The 15,263-nt window shown below is 42.0% G+C and overlaps 1 protein-coding gene across 1 annotated transcript in view; it reads left to right on the forward strand.

Moving 5' to 3' along the window:
• Positions 1-4,988: 4,988 nt before the first annotated feature.
• The window catches only part of OTC (ornithine carbamoyltransferase), a gene marked incomplete at both ends in the record, with an annotated part of 19,856 nt that continues 9,581 nt past the window's right edge, over positions 4,989-15,263 (forward strand). Inside the window, 3 exons of the mRNA XM_010131983.1 lie at positions 4,989-5,127; positions 5,699-5,780; positions 9,254-9,341. Of these exons, the coding sequence (XP_010130285.1) occupies positions 4,989-5,127; positions 5,699-5,780; positions 9,254-9,341 (309 nt within the window). The remainder of the gene's footprint in view (positions 5,128-5,698; positions 5,781-9,253; positions 9,342-15,263) is intronic.

The raw sequence follows: 15,263 nt of genomic DNA on the forward strand, positions 1-15,263 counted from the left end.
GGTGGGGGAGTTGTACCACCACAGTATTTCAAAATGACCTACAGTGCAGGTGGCATAAAATCTTACCTGCCAATTATATCTGAAGGTAGACATTTAAATGAAATCGCCTTAGTATTTATCAACTGACCGACGTCAGATTACACAGGAAGCAATTTAACCTGGAGGGAGGCAGGGGGCCACGGTATTGAAGTTTCAGGGCCTCGCTGAGGACTGTTTAAGGCTACCATAGCACAGCTGAAAACCTGGTCCAGAAAAAAATACTTTTCTTAAACGTAGTTCCACTCTTGTCAGGGCCCTGCGGGCAGAAATAAGCCTTAGTGGCCCTGCGCAGCCCCACACCCGTGGGCCCAGGACCCTCATTCCAGCTCAGCCCGGGGCCATCAGTCCCTGCCCAGCCGTGCTAGGGCCGGGGGGTCCCCACGGTCCCAGTCCCGTCCCCAGGGGAGCTGCCCCGCTCACACCGCACACTGACAAATCTTTTGCCTTTTTCTGCGAGCGCATGCTCCTGTGCAAAGATCTGAGAAACACAAAGCTGCTACGAAATGTTATTGACACAGATGCAATATGATGGGCCCGCAGAGAAGAACACAAACTGCGAGTGGCGCAACGGGCGCTGTGAGACATCTCTGTGTGTAGAGTCTGACCAAGGCAAAGCATCGGTGTCAGCCGCCACCAGCCCCAGCCCTGTCTGGGACAACAGAAGCGAAGAGTTTGATCTGTGGTTTCCCCTCATTTGCACAGCAGCACGGCTCGCTCGCTGCTTCATACGCCTTCATTTCTCCCTTTTTTTTTTTTTTTGGTGCAACTGGGAGAAGTCTAACACGAATGGAAGATGCTGTTTAATGTGAGGAAATTCTTCAGTGTTGCAAAAGTAACAGGGACCAGCAAGCAGCTGCTGCGACAGTTTTGGTAAGCTTACGCTTTAGTTTTGCCTGGTGTTCAGCGACATTTAGAAACCTGGAGACAAAAGCAACTGAATCCTGTGAAGGAGGGAGTGTTTCAGAGAAAGGCACTCTTTTTTTCTGCATTTTTAGTGCCCTTTTTCCTCCCAAGGCAGCAAGCTCTGCCTCCTCGGGAGACAAGGATTTTCCCTTTTAGTCTTTGTGAAATGCAGTTAGTTCTTTCTGAGATTTACAGCAAGTCAAGAAGAAATGTTTCTTCCTGAGGTCAGTGTATGCCGTGGGTACCGTAATCTATAAATAACTATCTGAATAAAGTACAGCAAGTTCTTATGCATTTGGAGAATTATCATGACCAGTACCGGGGAGGGGGAGAGGTGGAAATTCTCTCCTTGAAAGGTGAATCTCCACTCGGTATTTTTTTGTCTCTCTCTGCACACTGGAGGCATGCAGGAAAAGCATGATGTGATAGGAGGTTCGCAGTTAAGCAGGTAGACCTGGCTCTGTGGCATGGGTTTAGGTTCTTCAGCCACGTAGACATGCCTGTCCCCCTGTCTTCAGAAAAGTACTTGTATGACAGTGTTTCAGTAAGCTGCTTCTATCTCCTGAATTAGGTTAAAATTTAAAACTTGAAACTTAATTCCACATCTTCCTATGTTTTCATGTCAGCAAAAGTAATAATAGCATTAGCAGCATTATGTAGCAAATTATTAGTGCTAGAAAACAATATATACAGGAATTTCACGTTCACAAGAATCCTAATACGCAATAAGTCATTTTTATTTATCACTTCTGCATTATGTCAGATGTGGTCCTGAAGACTGGGTGATAATTTTTTATGGATTTTGAATTTTCGCTGCTGGCAAACAGTGGGAACATTCTCTGGTCAGCAGAAATGATAGAAAAGCAAGTTTGGAAAACAACTGCAGTAAAGCTGGTTTTCCAGTAAAGTCATCCAATATGTTAAGCTCCTCATGTAATGTCATTTGTTATTTTTAGACCTTTAGGGTTTTTTAACATTGTGTCGTAACATTGTCAGAAGCTATCACCGCTGTCTATGAGCATTACGAGTTAAGCACACTGTGATATTTCTCAATCTGTGCTTAACAGTCCGAAGTGATTGCTGTCCCGGCTCAGAAAGGGATAAGCCAACTGCTTGACTTTGCAGTTTTGCCTGTTACATTTTAACTTTGATATGTGGTCTCATGCTCCTTCCTTGGAGTTTATTTGTCCATGTTGGCCTCTCCTTCAGAGGATGTGGACGATGGGGAGGGGAACATGTTTCTTGAAGGTCATAGCAATAAAACAGAGTCATCATGGGAAGACAGAGGTCAGGAGCAGACCTGTAGTCCAACTTTCTGTTTGTGGCCTGACAACAGCATACAAGGTCAACTATGTCTTTCCTTAGCCACATCTTGAAAATCTCCAAGGACGGTAATTCCAAAGGCTCTCTGGGATAATCAATTTTAATGCTTCACTGTCTGCCAGTAGAGAAGTCAGTGGTAGATATTTCTCAATCCACTTCTGAATCGAGCCAAGTGGTAAAACAAGTCCAATAAAGAAGTTCCTGCTTGAGAGATTGAGATTAGACAATCTCTAACTCCCTGGAAGGAGTTGTAGTCTGCAATTAGGAGCTTGAGAAGCAGCACCAAAGCTGCTCTGCAAACAATGCAGTGAAGAACAGTAGAATAATCTTGCAGCAAGCAACTGCATAGATTTTAAACCAGGATAAGTACTTTTTTTGTTCCCCAAACTAGATAGAGTAGCAAATTCCTGTCTGAAAAACAGTCATAATAGTTTAAAAATTACAGTTATGAAACTAATGTATTTCTGAATATTCGCATTGAAGTTAGAGCTAATCCTTTAAATTTCAACTAAGAGCCTTGGTATTCAAGGCTGGATTTCTGTAGCTTACCTTAGTAGGCTGTTTTTTCATGCTGAGGTGGGAGCTACCTGACTCATGAATGCCCAGCCTTTCTTATAATGTCAGGTATAGTCTATCCTGCTTTCGCTGAGTATACAAATACAGTAAATCATTTTGCTAGCTCCATAACACCTACTTCAAATTAAAAAATGGGGCATTTGAATGCTTCCTAACTGTTTCTAGGTTGTTTTCCTCAGTTTGGAGGCAAGCATGGGGAAAGAAGCATAATACAGCAAAATATGCAACTTTATTTTATGAATGATCATAATACTATGAGGGTTAGTCTACATGGCTTGAAAATGTGCATTATTATTTTTAAATGGTACTGCCACAAATATTTATTACTTAAGTCACACACACAGTTTAAATTGTATTTCATTTAAGAATCAGTTTTCAGAGATGCTCTAAGAAATATTTCTGAACATAGAAACCAAGAAATTCACTTCTCTATCTGCACAGTGCTACAGAAAGGTTCATCCCTCCTGCAGCTGGGGGCCTGTGCAGAAACCAGATTCTGATGGTACACGTTGATGGGGATCTTTGTGGTGCTTTGTGCTCTAGCTTAGCGGTGGATCCTCTGTCACTCTGAATAATCTCGGGAGCACATTGCCCTGGTATATGATGGCATATACTGAGTTCCAGCAATATTAATCTGCAGAGCATCTGCACAGGCTACTTCTTCATATATTCTCCGTACTTCTGCTGTTACATGTAATTCTTTTCACGGTGAAAAAAAGTCTTACTAACGGCAGTGGTATAATGTATATCTAAAGCACTTTTAAGATGTCCAGAAGGAAAACACACAGCGTTTAGATATCTTCAGTTAAAGAAAAAAATTCTGCTACATGATTTGAAAAGTCATGCAGTTTGTGCTGTGGTGTCAGGCAGGATTAGTGTATTGCTCCATTCCCTTAAAAGCTGCTCTCTTCCTCCAGTTTCAGTTGGAGCCTATGCCACAAAATGCTGCATAAAAATTCCTTCCCTGCAGATTTAACTAATATAACATCAAAATCTTTAGAAACCGTAGTAGGCCTATCCATTACCAGGGCTTTCTTCATTGGAATTAACAGAAATTCTATATTTTTTTTTCCCCTGAATTTTTCTAGCTGCAGGCTCTAAGGCTTGGCAATTGGTGGGTACTCTATCTGAGCCTGGACTCAAAGGCGAGCTAAAGGGAAGCCTACTTGGAAATACAAAAGCAGTAGCTGCGCTCAGTCCTTTTGTTTGCATTGCTTTAGTCTCCATTCCATCAAATCAGTCTAAAAATGCTGCCTTCAATTGAAAAGACATGTTTAGCTTGTACCCATCCACACCTCATCAAGGGTACAGTGCAGGCTGTGTTATGCTAAGGAGGGCTGTAGATACAGTGCCAGAGAAGGGGCTAAGCTGCCACCCTCCCTTATTAATCTTAAGCCTGTGGAAACATGGGCTTGGATGTGACTTTCAATAAGACACCTCATCTAAGCTAGAAGAAATTTGATTGTGTAACTTCTGTCGGTGATTATCAACATCCAATTTCATGTGATTCTGGAGTTGTAAGTCTGGCTGGAGGTCAGAATACACCGAGTAAATACACTGCACGTGCTCAGAATGTCTTTGTGTGTTAGGAGAAGGACCAGAGCATGTGGGTATTTTGCTGGGGTTTTTTTTTTTACCCTTTGCCCCAGTGTAAACAAGAGATTTCATACACATTTATAGAAATGCCACCGTTTGGGCAGAATATGGCAGGTGTCTACTCATCCACAAAGCACAAAGGAGGGAGAAAGAGCACCAAGATCTGTTCCTCATATTCTGTGGCCCCAAAGGGCAGCTTTGTGGTCTGTGCATAAGCTGTTTCACCAGCACTGAAAGGCTTTATGCATTGGGGTGTTTATTTGATTGGCAGCATGCAGTCAAGTCATCTGCATATCAGAAGGCAAAAGACACTACATCTAACGTACAGGCACTGTTGTGGTGGTGATCAATATAGTGCATGCATAGTGACAAGTTCTGTCTGTCTGATAGCCAAAGTTATTTGAACTAATTAACACAGTCCATCAAGCTGATCCAACCGGGTCAAATGAGGGGAGTGGGAGAGATTTCAGCTGCTTGCTTGTTGGCTGTAGCATGAGTACAATTTAGTGTCAAATGAAAAAAAGCATATATTTTTTGCTCTTTTGACACAGGTTTGGGTCACCAGCTCAAATGAATGTTCATCTGAAAGGTCGTGACCTCCTTACTCTAGAGAACTACACAGCACATGAGCTGGAGTATTTGCTGTGGATGGCCTCAGATTTGAAAGGAAGGATAAAGCATAAAGGGGAGGTAAAATGCTTCAACTGTCATTTCGGCCACTCACATGTTGAAATAAACACTGTCCTGAAGAGCATTGGGAATGAGCCATTCAGCTGTCTTGTCCTTAACAACATCACCTGACCTGTTAAATACTGTAAACCATGTGCTTCTTGTACAGTGTTCAGAGATATTCTTGAAATACTTCAGAGGATATTCCAAGTGAAAGGGTTAACCAGCTTTGCACAGCTAACTCACTATTGTCGGCTAACTCCATCCATCGACACACGGTGTCCATGCAGCACTAAATGTAGGAAATGGAAGACACTTTGCTGCATGGGATTAAATTAGTGTGAAAGTTCTCCTTAACGCTAGCTCAAATTGAGTGCCAAAATGCTGTTGCTTTTTGTCCCTAGAATTACTTCTTTCCCTTTAATCTTTCCACGGCTAATAAATCCCTCGAAGGGCAGGAAAACAAAACTATGGTTAAAAAAACCACCTGTGTGGCTTTTCTAATGGTGAATTAAAATGTGAAAGAAGTATTTCACACTGTAAAGTGTATAATGACTATAAAATTGAAATGCCTTCACTTTTCATATTCCAGTATTTGCCTTTGATGCAAGGAAAATCTTTGGCCATGATTTTTGAGAAGAGAAGCACAAGAACAAGATTATCTGCAGAAACAGGTAGATCTGAGCAATGGCACAGTCAGATTTTGTATGAAATGGCATACCGTGAGTATATACTGGAAAAGACTGCATAATTTTGTATTTATTTGGCAATTTCTACTCAGGAGAAACCTAAAGTTTGAAAGCAAAAAAAGCTAATTGTGCTTTGCCTTGCATGTCAATGTCACAGCACATCACTGAAATTTCATCAGATCATTCCAAAACATGATAGATCAGAAATAAAGTAACAGGCAGAAGTAAGCATTTCTGGTGTAGCCTCCTAGTTGTAGTAGCCAGATGTAAGTTTCCTAACATCTATTTTAGTACGCATCACAATTTTAATCCTGTGCAAGCTCTAGTAAGTATTTTTCTAATGTATTATGCATTACCGTCGTCACATTTCAGAGTATGTGTTTAGGCTGGGAATCATAGTTATGTCTTGATATAAATCAGGGGAGAAAAAAAATTAACATGGTTACCTACAGGGATAAAGAACTTGATGGAGACTCCAGGTTATTAGCCTAATAAGATCAGGCCCTGGAACATTATTCGTTTAGGATACAGTCCTGCAAACACTGAAATACATACATATCCTTATTTACATGGTAGCTGTTCTGAAGTCACTAGGTCTGCTGAAATAAATCATTCATGTGCTTGCATGTTAGCAAAGAATAACTATAAATTAGTGACTCATCAAGAAAGAAGAATCTTGCCCTGCATGACCCAGCATCCCTTAGGCTGACTTCTCCCTAGTGAAGGGACGGAAAACTTGTTGAGTATTCGCATTTCTTTACAAAGGTAAGGGAGAAAGAATGTAAAAATAATGGCAGGAAGAAGCAGGTATGTTAACTGCAAGCATTTCAGAATTTGCCTTGGTATCCATTGGCACAGCCGTTTAGCTGCGGATCCTGCTCTTGATGTACATTTGTTGTTGCTTTCTGTTTTCTCCAGATAAGCAGGACTTATGAATGGGTTTCTCTTGTGCATTCCCTCTCTGTGAAGACCACCCCCCTTTTAATTATGGAGTTGTTACTCCAGTTTCCAGTTACCTGCCATACTGGTACATGGGGAGGTAATGATGAATTCTCTTAATCGGTTTATCCTTTGTGCTTCTCTGTTCAGAAGGAAGAGCTGTTTAGTCCTTGGCTTTTGATGGCTTATGGAAGAGGGAAGCTCAGGAAAGTCTGAATGAATTAACTTAAGGTTGGGAGTTAATGCACTTAAATTCATCCAAGAGAGATTAAGCTGCAATGAAACAAAACAATTAATTTCTGAGTAAGAACTTCCACAAGGGAGTTTAATGCAGTTTAACTTATGTGAATTAACATCACACTTAACTTCAGTTAATTGGTCTTAAGTCCCCTAAGCCTAAGATTTTGCTTCAAAGGCAGGATCAAGTTTTTCTGTCCCTGCTGTGCACTGGAATATACAAGGTCTGAACAGCTTTGCAGAGGTTCACTGCCACTGGAGCTACTTCCGGCTCACTCCTCTCACACAGCGGGGTGAGGGGAACATGATGTCCACGCCTGAAGACTACTATATATAGTCACAGAAATAAATGCATCACTTCGTATGTTCTAATGTAGTGCGGATGGTATTACATGGTAGGAATATAGGGTCTGTTTTTGTGGAAATGGCTAGTAATATTTAGCTTGGCCAAGACACAGAGGGGGCAAGAGTACTCTTTTAGCTTACTCTCCACTTAGAGCTTTAAAAAAAACACTTACCAGGTTTTATGCTTCTACTTTAGGAATATTCCTGTGAATGCTGCCTAGAAGAGTTCTTTGTTATCAGTCTAAACTGAGAAATACTTTCTATATTGTAAGTTTTGGCAGGCAGTGAGGAAACTAATAAATTCAAATCAATATGTCTTGAAATATAAAAAAAGATGCTTCCTTTGAGTTCGAGAAGGTGACTGTGTATGTCTCCTGGTGACAGTAGGGCAGCCCCACAACTGCGTATCCATTGTGTGAACTAGAGGATTCATTTTGTCCCACTGAGTTACCCAGTGTAGCAAGGACAGGCTGGAATGGAGATTTAACCTATGTCTGCACTCATGTCCTATGTGAAAGAGTTTGCATAAGTGGGCTCAAAAATGTGCCACGGCCTGAGGCATAAAACTGTCCAGTTTTGAAAACGAGCAGTAGTGAGAAGTGTGGACGTGAGATAATAATCTATTCTGGCTCTGCAGTATGAGCATTTAATACAGTTTGTTGAAGATACCAAGATTCATATAAACACTTAGCATTTGGCTTTGGATATGACTTGCTTGTGACAACACGGAGGATTAGATCTGGCTTAACACAGCACTCCAGCGTGTGCTTATTTGCTGAACTGGTGACTGTGTTTCTTCAAAAGTCATCAATTCTTCTTTCTACTAGTAGTCTGGATGAAAGAATCTGAAGCAAAGATTCTGTTTCTGCAACTATATGCAACGCTAGAGCACAGAGCTCCTGTATTTCCAGATGGGAAGTGTTGGATGAAAATATGTTCCCAGGCCCTGGACAGATGGCCAGTTCACGAGCAGAAAGCCCAAAACATGAGGACTCCTGCTACGTACACAGACTCCAGGTGGTAGCTCTGACTGGGCTGTCTGATGTCTGGCAATTCTGAATAAATGGCCAGATTCCTCTTTTTCTATCTGGGTATGATTTGTAGAAAACAGAACATGTCCATGGGAGCCTGCCTGGACTGTGAAACTTCCGGTGTATGCATTTAGAAGCCTAAAATGCAGAGCTGTTGTACTGTGTGGAACTCGCAGGGATAAATCACTGACAGAATTGTATATAACTTTGGGGGAAAAAAAAGTGTAAGAAGCTGGACAGCAAAAGTTACTACAAATAATTCTTCATCCTTGAGGTCTCAAAAACTTGGATTGAATAGATAAACTGTAATGTCTAGGCAACAGTTTGCATACATTCCCATAAACACAGTGTTTGTGTCTGAGTGGCAAAGAGGAGGTGAATGTGTTTGAGGAACCCTAAACATTTTTCCTGCCTTAATACCAAACCACTTCTAAATAACCAAGAAAGAAGGGCAACGCAACCAGCAAATGTATATAGCTTTTCTAACAGCAAAAGTAATAGTAGGATAAGTGATGCCCAGTTTTTAAAAGTTTGCTGCATTTAGAAGCCTAAAACGCAGAGCTGTTGTACTGTGTGGAACTCGCAGGGATAAATCACTGACAGAATTGTATATAACTGGAATTACACCCAGTGTCTCCAATGGCCCTTCTAGGATGCTAAATCCCTTGATGTGGACGTTCAGCATGATGGATTACCTAGCTCTTAACAGGGAGCCACAGTGCTTTTGGCAATATAAAGCCTTGCAGCTTGAATAGAAGTTCCTATGAACATAGATCAGAACTCATGCCTAAGTATTTCAGCAAAGCATCACGTCTGAGTGTGTCAGACGTTAAGTGTTTGAAACATTTGGGTGCCCTGCTGAGAGTGCTCGTGTTTAATTTCTTTTCTTATTTATCTTCACTGTAGGATTTGCTCTCCTTGGAGGACATCCTTCCTTCCTTACAACACAGGACATACATCTGGGTGCTAATGAGAATCTTACAGATACAACAAGGTTGGTAAAATGTCACTTGATTAATCACTATGTATTTGGTAGTTGATTAGGCTGAAACCTGTCTTACAGAATTCTGGAAGCTAATATATTCTTCCTGGAAAATATCAGAAGGCACTCCAAATTTCTAAAATATTTGCAGATCATCTCATAGAATCTGTAGCTCAGTATGTCATCATTCCATTCACTTCTGGTTCTGTTGCTTCTCATGGAGCTAGAAGTACAGCAGACTAGCAAATCAAAAAGCAAAATCATAAAGCAAAGACTTTATTTGTCATAGCTATGTAGATGCTGGTGGGCCTTAGCCTATCTGCAGTGACAGGGTGGCGGTGAAGGCCGTTCTGATTGCCCTGTTTCAGCAGCACTGAACTTGACCAACACTTTGCAGCCAGTTTCTGATTTCATGTGCCCTCCTCCACAGCTGTACACACAGTCAGGACTGCTGTGGAGGCTGAACTATAGCACTGTTCTCTTACTGGCACCTTTGAAAGATCATAATCATGCACAGTCATGCATGGAGGGATGGGTAGGTATCAGCCTACCCCCACCGCCATAGCAGGGAAGAGCTGAGCTCAAGGCTTTCTCCAGCAGACTCCCTCCAATGCTGCAGAAAGTTGGCAGAACGTGAGGTTGTCTTTTGCAGGTGGTCTTGCTGTTTTTCATAGCACTACATGTATTAAAGACTCATCCAACATCAGTATTGTGCCACTTCCTAGGCAGCCCTTTTGCAGCCTGAGGTCAATTCAGTCAGGCCCAGCTGTTGGAAGGTTAGTAGCGTCTGAAAGATCCTTTTTGTTACGGTGAACAATGTGCAGTTTCAAGCTTATCAAGCTCAATTCAAAATATGCATTCAGCCAGCTGGAGTTCCGTTGCCTCTGCTGTACACCGCAGGTTTCACAGTCAGTGGGAGAGATAGTGTGAGAACTCTGTTGCTGTTCTCTCTGTGATGAAATACAAGGAAAATGTAAGAAAAAGACCAAACTTTTCAACATTTCAGATTTTCCTATCTAGCTTTTAACTACTGAAGTGGAAGACATATGGGTGTTGAAAGTCAAAATTTCAGTCTCTTGAGGCTTGAAAGTACTTAGCTCTCACTCCCTGCTAGATACGTAACTCTGCCACTATCAAAGTAGGCTGCAATGGTAGTCCCATTGCTTTGCTTTAGTAACTACAATTTTAAAAGATTCAAAAATCATGTAAACATGTGGTCCGACAAAGGGAACAGATTCATCTGACACGTAACATTCAAGTCTGATGGACATTAGGTGCCCAGTTCATGCACTGCCATGGAATTCAGATACATCCCCTCAAAAGAAAGTCTTCATACATCATGGGACGTAGCCCAAGTTTAAGCAGGACAGCTATTGCTTCATCAAATTGTGCCATTTAAATGCTTCAGAGCACGTGCATCCCTGCTACAACTCTACTGGCATGAGAGATGGAAGATTTTTCAAGTCAAATGTACATAGCTTACTACGTTATATTAAAGGTGAATGGGAAACCTATCAAAAGTAAGACCCCTACACTGATGTAAATAAGTATTATTCTCCAAGCAGTTTGTCTTTTCTTCCATTCTCAGTGGACCATTGTAAGGAGAAAGCCTCTGTGCTGAGAAGGGGGAGGAGAGGAGGGGGAGGAGGGAGACTGGAGGCTGGGGCTGAAGAGACAGAACTTGACATGGTGAGCAGGGGTACTGGCACATCAGGCTGGAACGATGAAGATCAGCTATTTACATCAGCTTAAAGGAACTGAAATTGAGAAGGGATGGGACAAAACAGAGCAGTGGGGAGTGAATGACAAAGTTCAGAGGTGTCACATTTGGGAAGGAGTGACTTCAGGCTCCAAGACAAAAAGATGTAGAAGGATTTTGGTGCCACCAGGTGTGGTAGGTGAAGTCAAAGCAAGGGTTGATTTACCAGGGCCAACATGAAATTGCACTGGGGAATTTGTGAATGGGAAGGGAAGAACAAATTGTGAGAGTCTTCAGAGCAGTAAGTCAGGGTGCCATGTGGGCTGGTGGCTCCTTGGGGACTAGGAATGCTTGAGTGCCAGGAGCTCCCCCTGGGTCACACAGGGCAGGGCCTCAACAGCTGGCCCCTGTCCCCAGCCAGAGAGCAAGGCAGGCAGCCTGGAGGCAGCCACAGCCTGGGGCATCAGGCGTGGGTATGAGGGTGGGACAAGGCCAGGATGGGACATCAGCCCTCAGGTAGGCATCCAGGTCAGGATCATCGTGGGTACAGTAACAAAGCAAAAAAATGTGGCTCCCAAAAGAAGGGGGTTGGCCCTGATGGAGACTCCTCGCAGTGCTGTCTGGGAGCCTCCTCTCCCCCCTCATATCGGAGTGATTAGGGGTAGCCCTCAGTTGCACTACTGCAAAGCTGGCGCTGAGATCCAGGCAGCCAAACCTCCAGGAAAAGGAAGGATGTGGTCCAGGGCCTTATTGGCTCTCTCCTGCAATAACCGCTCCAAGCACTATCTCACCAGATGTGCAGGACTGTTGTTCAGAGGCTCTGCCATTCAGATGCCAACCTGCAGCAAATCCAGGTGTGTTCTGATACACGGATGGACGTGCTTTGTATGGCTAGTTTTCTTCTTCTTCTTCCCAAATGAGATAATAAAGGGCCATGAAATATTTGGTTCACAGTCTCTTAAATGACCTGTGTTTGCACAAGCAAAAGGGAAAAAGAAAGACAGTGAGTAAAAAGAAATAGGGCAAAAAGTAGAAGCAAGCAAATCTTCCAGCCATTCTGGAGGAGTCCCCATTCTGTGGAGAAAGCTCCTGCAACACCCATTTCCCATGCAAGCCTTCAGCCCCCCTTTCCTCTGTCACTGCTTGCTCTTCCAGGTCAAGTCCCTCTTTATGACCCTGACCTGGGGATTTTGCTCCTCTGCTGAGTCACAGCATTTGCCTGCTACAGTCCAGTGAGGGCTTTCCCAAGGCCTCACAGAGCCTCATGTGCTCTGTTTCACTCCTGCTGTCATTAGCAGAATTATTATTGACTTTGCATAATCAAGGCTGAGCAGTTTACCCAAAAGAACAATCTGAGTGTTAATTCCTGGTCACTTCTTGTGAATGAGGGATGATATGCCAACTTCATTCAGTAAATGTAAGAATAATAAAAAAAAAATGCCTGTATTAGTCCCAGAGGGTATTTCAAATATTTACAGGATGTATCTAGGGCTCTGAAGGTCTTAGAAGAACTTGAGATTGAGACTTCAAGCAAAAGAGGCACAGATCTACAAAAGTCCCAGTTTTTATTAGAATCGCTGCAAGTGAGGGTCGAAAATGTTTCTGCTGTGAACATATTTTTAGTGACTTATTACCTGCTTGTAACACAGTTCTTCCGTGCTTCACAAGACATTTACATTTACACTGACACAATAGCAGAAAGTTACCACCTGTTAAGGAGCTCTAAGCCTTTCAGTACTGTTTAGCATGTCTGACATCTTATGTGAAACGAAATATAAGCACTGTATCTGTATTTTCCACTGTAGAACAGTTCCATTGTGCACCACTACAGCTTAAGGCCTTCAGGTTCAGTGACATCACTGAAGAACTCCTAGGATGATTTTAGCTGTATACTGGCATTATTAGGCAATTAATCTCTGCATCTATAAGGAATGAGTTACTGCTCACCACTTACTGAGCATACATCCACCATACGCCCCTGAAAGACCATGAATGCCAATGAAGTAGTCATATCAGAAATGTAAACATTTTTAATGGATACATACTTTCCAAACAAAACCAAAACAACCTTGGATAGCAATATTCTACCTAAAATGTAGGCAAATGCCCCATTTTCAAATTCAGAGATCAGCCACACCTAAAAGGCATACCTGTGCTTAAGCTGGGATTCCTCAGAGGATACGCTTGACTAAAAATTTCCAGCTTTTCTCTGTAGAGATAAGAGTTATTTTGGAAAGAGAAATATGCAGCCTTCCAATACACTCATATATTTCCAAGCTCTGGGATTTTGAAGTTTGTAGGCTCATAGTCTTGCAAAAAGAATGAAAAGAGAAAAAGACCTTGTAGTTGGGGATAATGCAGGAACCTTAAACGAAAAGTCAACTGATGACCCTGTGCTTACTGCCCTGCACCTTCCAAAACTTCACCTTTACTAAAGACTGTTATCTGCCTGGTCTTTTTTTCCTATGCAATCCCAGCCGTACATAGTTTCCTTTAAATTCACTTGATTACAGGAGACTTCATCTCCTCAGATGAGGGGTTTTTTTCTTTATGAGTTCAATTTTGTTTTGATTTCACAAAGAATACACCCAGTTTCCACCTGGGTTTCCTTCTATAAGATATGACATATAGAAATGCTGTCAGAAGGACTGTCTGATGTCTTGCTGTTAAGTGCCTAGTAAGTCTATTATCTATTTTCAACAGATTAAGGAAGAAAATCCAGCAGTTTTGGTAATTGATTGTGATTTCCTCTAATGGCATACCCTGTAAAGGAGCCGTTTTCTTTAAATTCATGGTCAGTTGAGTCAGATAGGAATCAGCTGTCCTGACATCCCGAAAAAAAGTCTAAGAAAAATGGGCAATTTCCCAGTGTGATTGCCTCTTTTCCTTGACTGGTGGGACTGGCTATGTTTTATTCATGGTGGACAACTGTTGGACAGCTTACAGAAGGGACCATACATCCCATCCCCGATGACTAGTTCAGAACAGAGCAGAATTTCCAAAGTCACATGCTCCAAGCTAGAATAAACACGGGCACACACAAAAAGAAACTGGTGAGCTAAGAAGAAATAATGGCACACACAGCAACCATTCCAGTACCTTGCAATCAGTGGATACTTGTTCAGTTTCTCCTTTTCACTTGTAGCTGCTATTAGCAGTCTTTTCTTCAGAGAGAGCTCTACAAGGAATCCTGTAACATTTTATGAGGTTTGCTTGTGTGAGGAACGCCTGCTGTCAGTAGAAAATATTTGTTACTGACTTCATCAGGAGATTTGTCTGTGTAAACGCCATTGCATTAACAGCCATATTTCCACAAGAAGAGATACCCAAATTCTTCATGGCCAATCAGGAGGATAGGTACTGCAAGGATTTTTCATGCGCTTTTGTTCAGTCTCTTCCTTGTTTTGTTTTAAGGTCCTATTAGAGATAGCACGAAAACACACAAAATGCTACTTCAAAGTCAGGCTTTAGGGCCTGATTAAAACACAGAAATGCAGAGCTGTAATCCATATCTAATTTATCTGAAGAATTCAGAACATACCGAGCATACTGTGGTAATCCAGTGTGCTAATCTCCGAGTCTTTTGCTCTTCATCAAATGAGATTAAGGCCAGAGTGGTACAGTGACTCCTGCATGCCCCTATCCGTATATTGAGTTTAAAATTTGGGCATTACTTTAGTGCTGATACTATGTGTGTCAATACACAGGTGTGTAAGTAGGAGAAAGAACAGGCCGGTGGTGTTGGCCTCCTGCTTCTGTGTTCATTAAGATCAGTCAATAACTGTGGTAATCTAAGACAGGTCTGTATTCCTAATCCTCACAGAGGTCAGGCTACCATACAGAGACACGGTAATATTCAGTCAACGCTACATTTATTCTTTGCTATAAGACTCAAGAAATCTCACACCTTACCTCTTCTGAAACTCTCAAATTCTTCAAATGTTACAGTGTCACAGAATCTCTTGTCTTAGTTCAGATACCTTAACATTTATCGATGTTACCTCTGCACCTACAATCAAACGCTGGAGGAAAAAACCCCGTAAAACACAGCAGCAGTTTTCATTTACTTCCTGCAGTTTGTTAATAAGTAAAACTGCTTACTTATTAGCAGCTTGTTAAATGTCTGCACTTAAGTGGGTTATGCAGGCACGATAAATTATTCAGATAGCTGAAAAAATTTGATTCGTTACCTCTTGTCATTAATATTTATGTGTTTCATGCTGAAGAGTGCAGCA

This window comes from Buceros rhinoceros, unplaced genomic scaffold (assembly GCF_000710305.1).
Source record: "Buceros rhinoceros silvestris isolate BGI_N320 unplaced genomic scaffold, ASM71030v1 scaffold11872, whole genome shotgun sequence".
NCBI lineage: Eukaryota > Metazoa > Chordata > Aves > Bucerotiformes > Bucerotidae > Buceros > Buceros rhinoceros.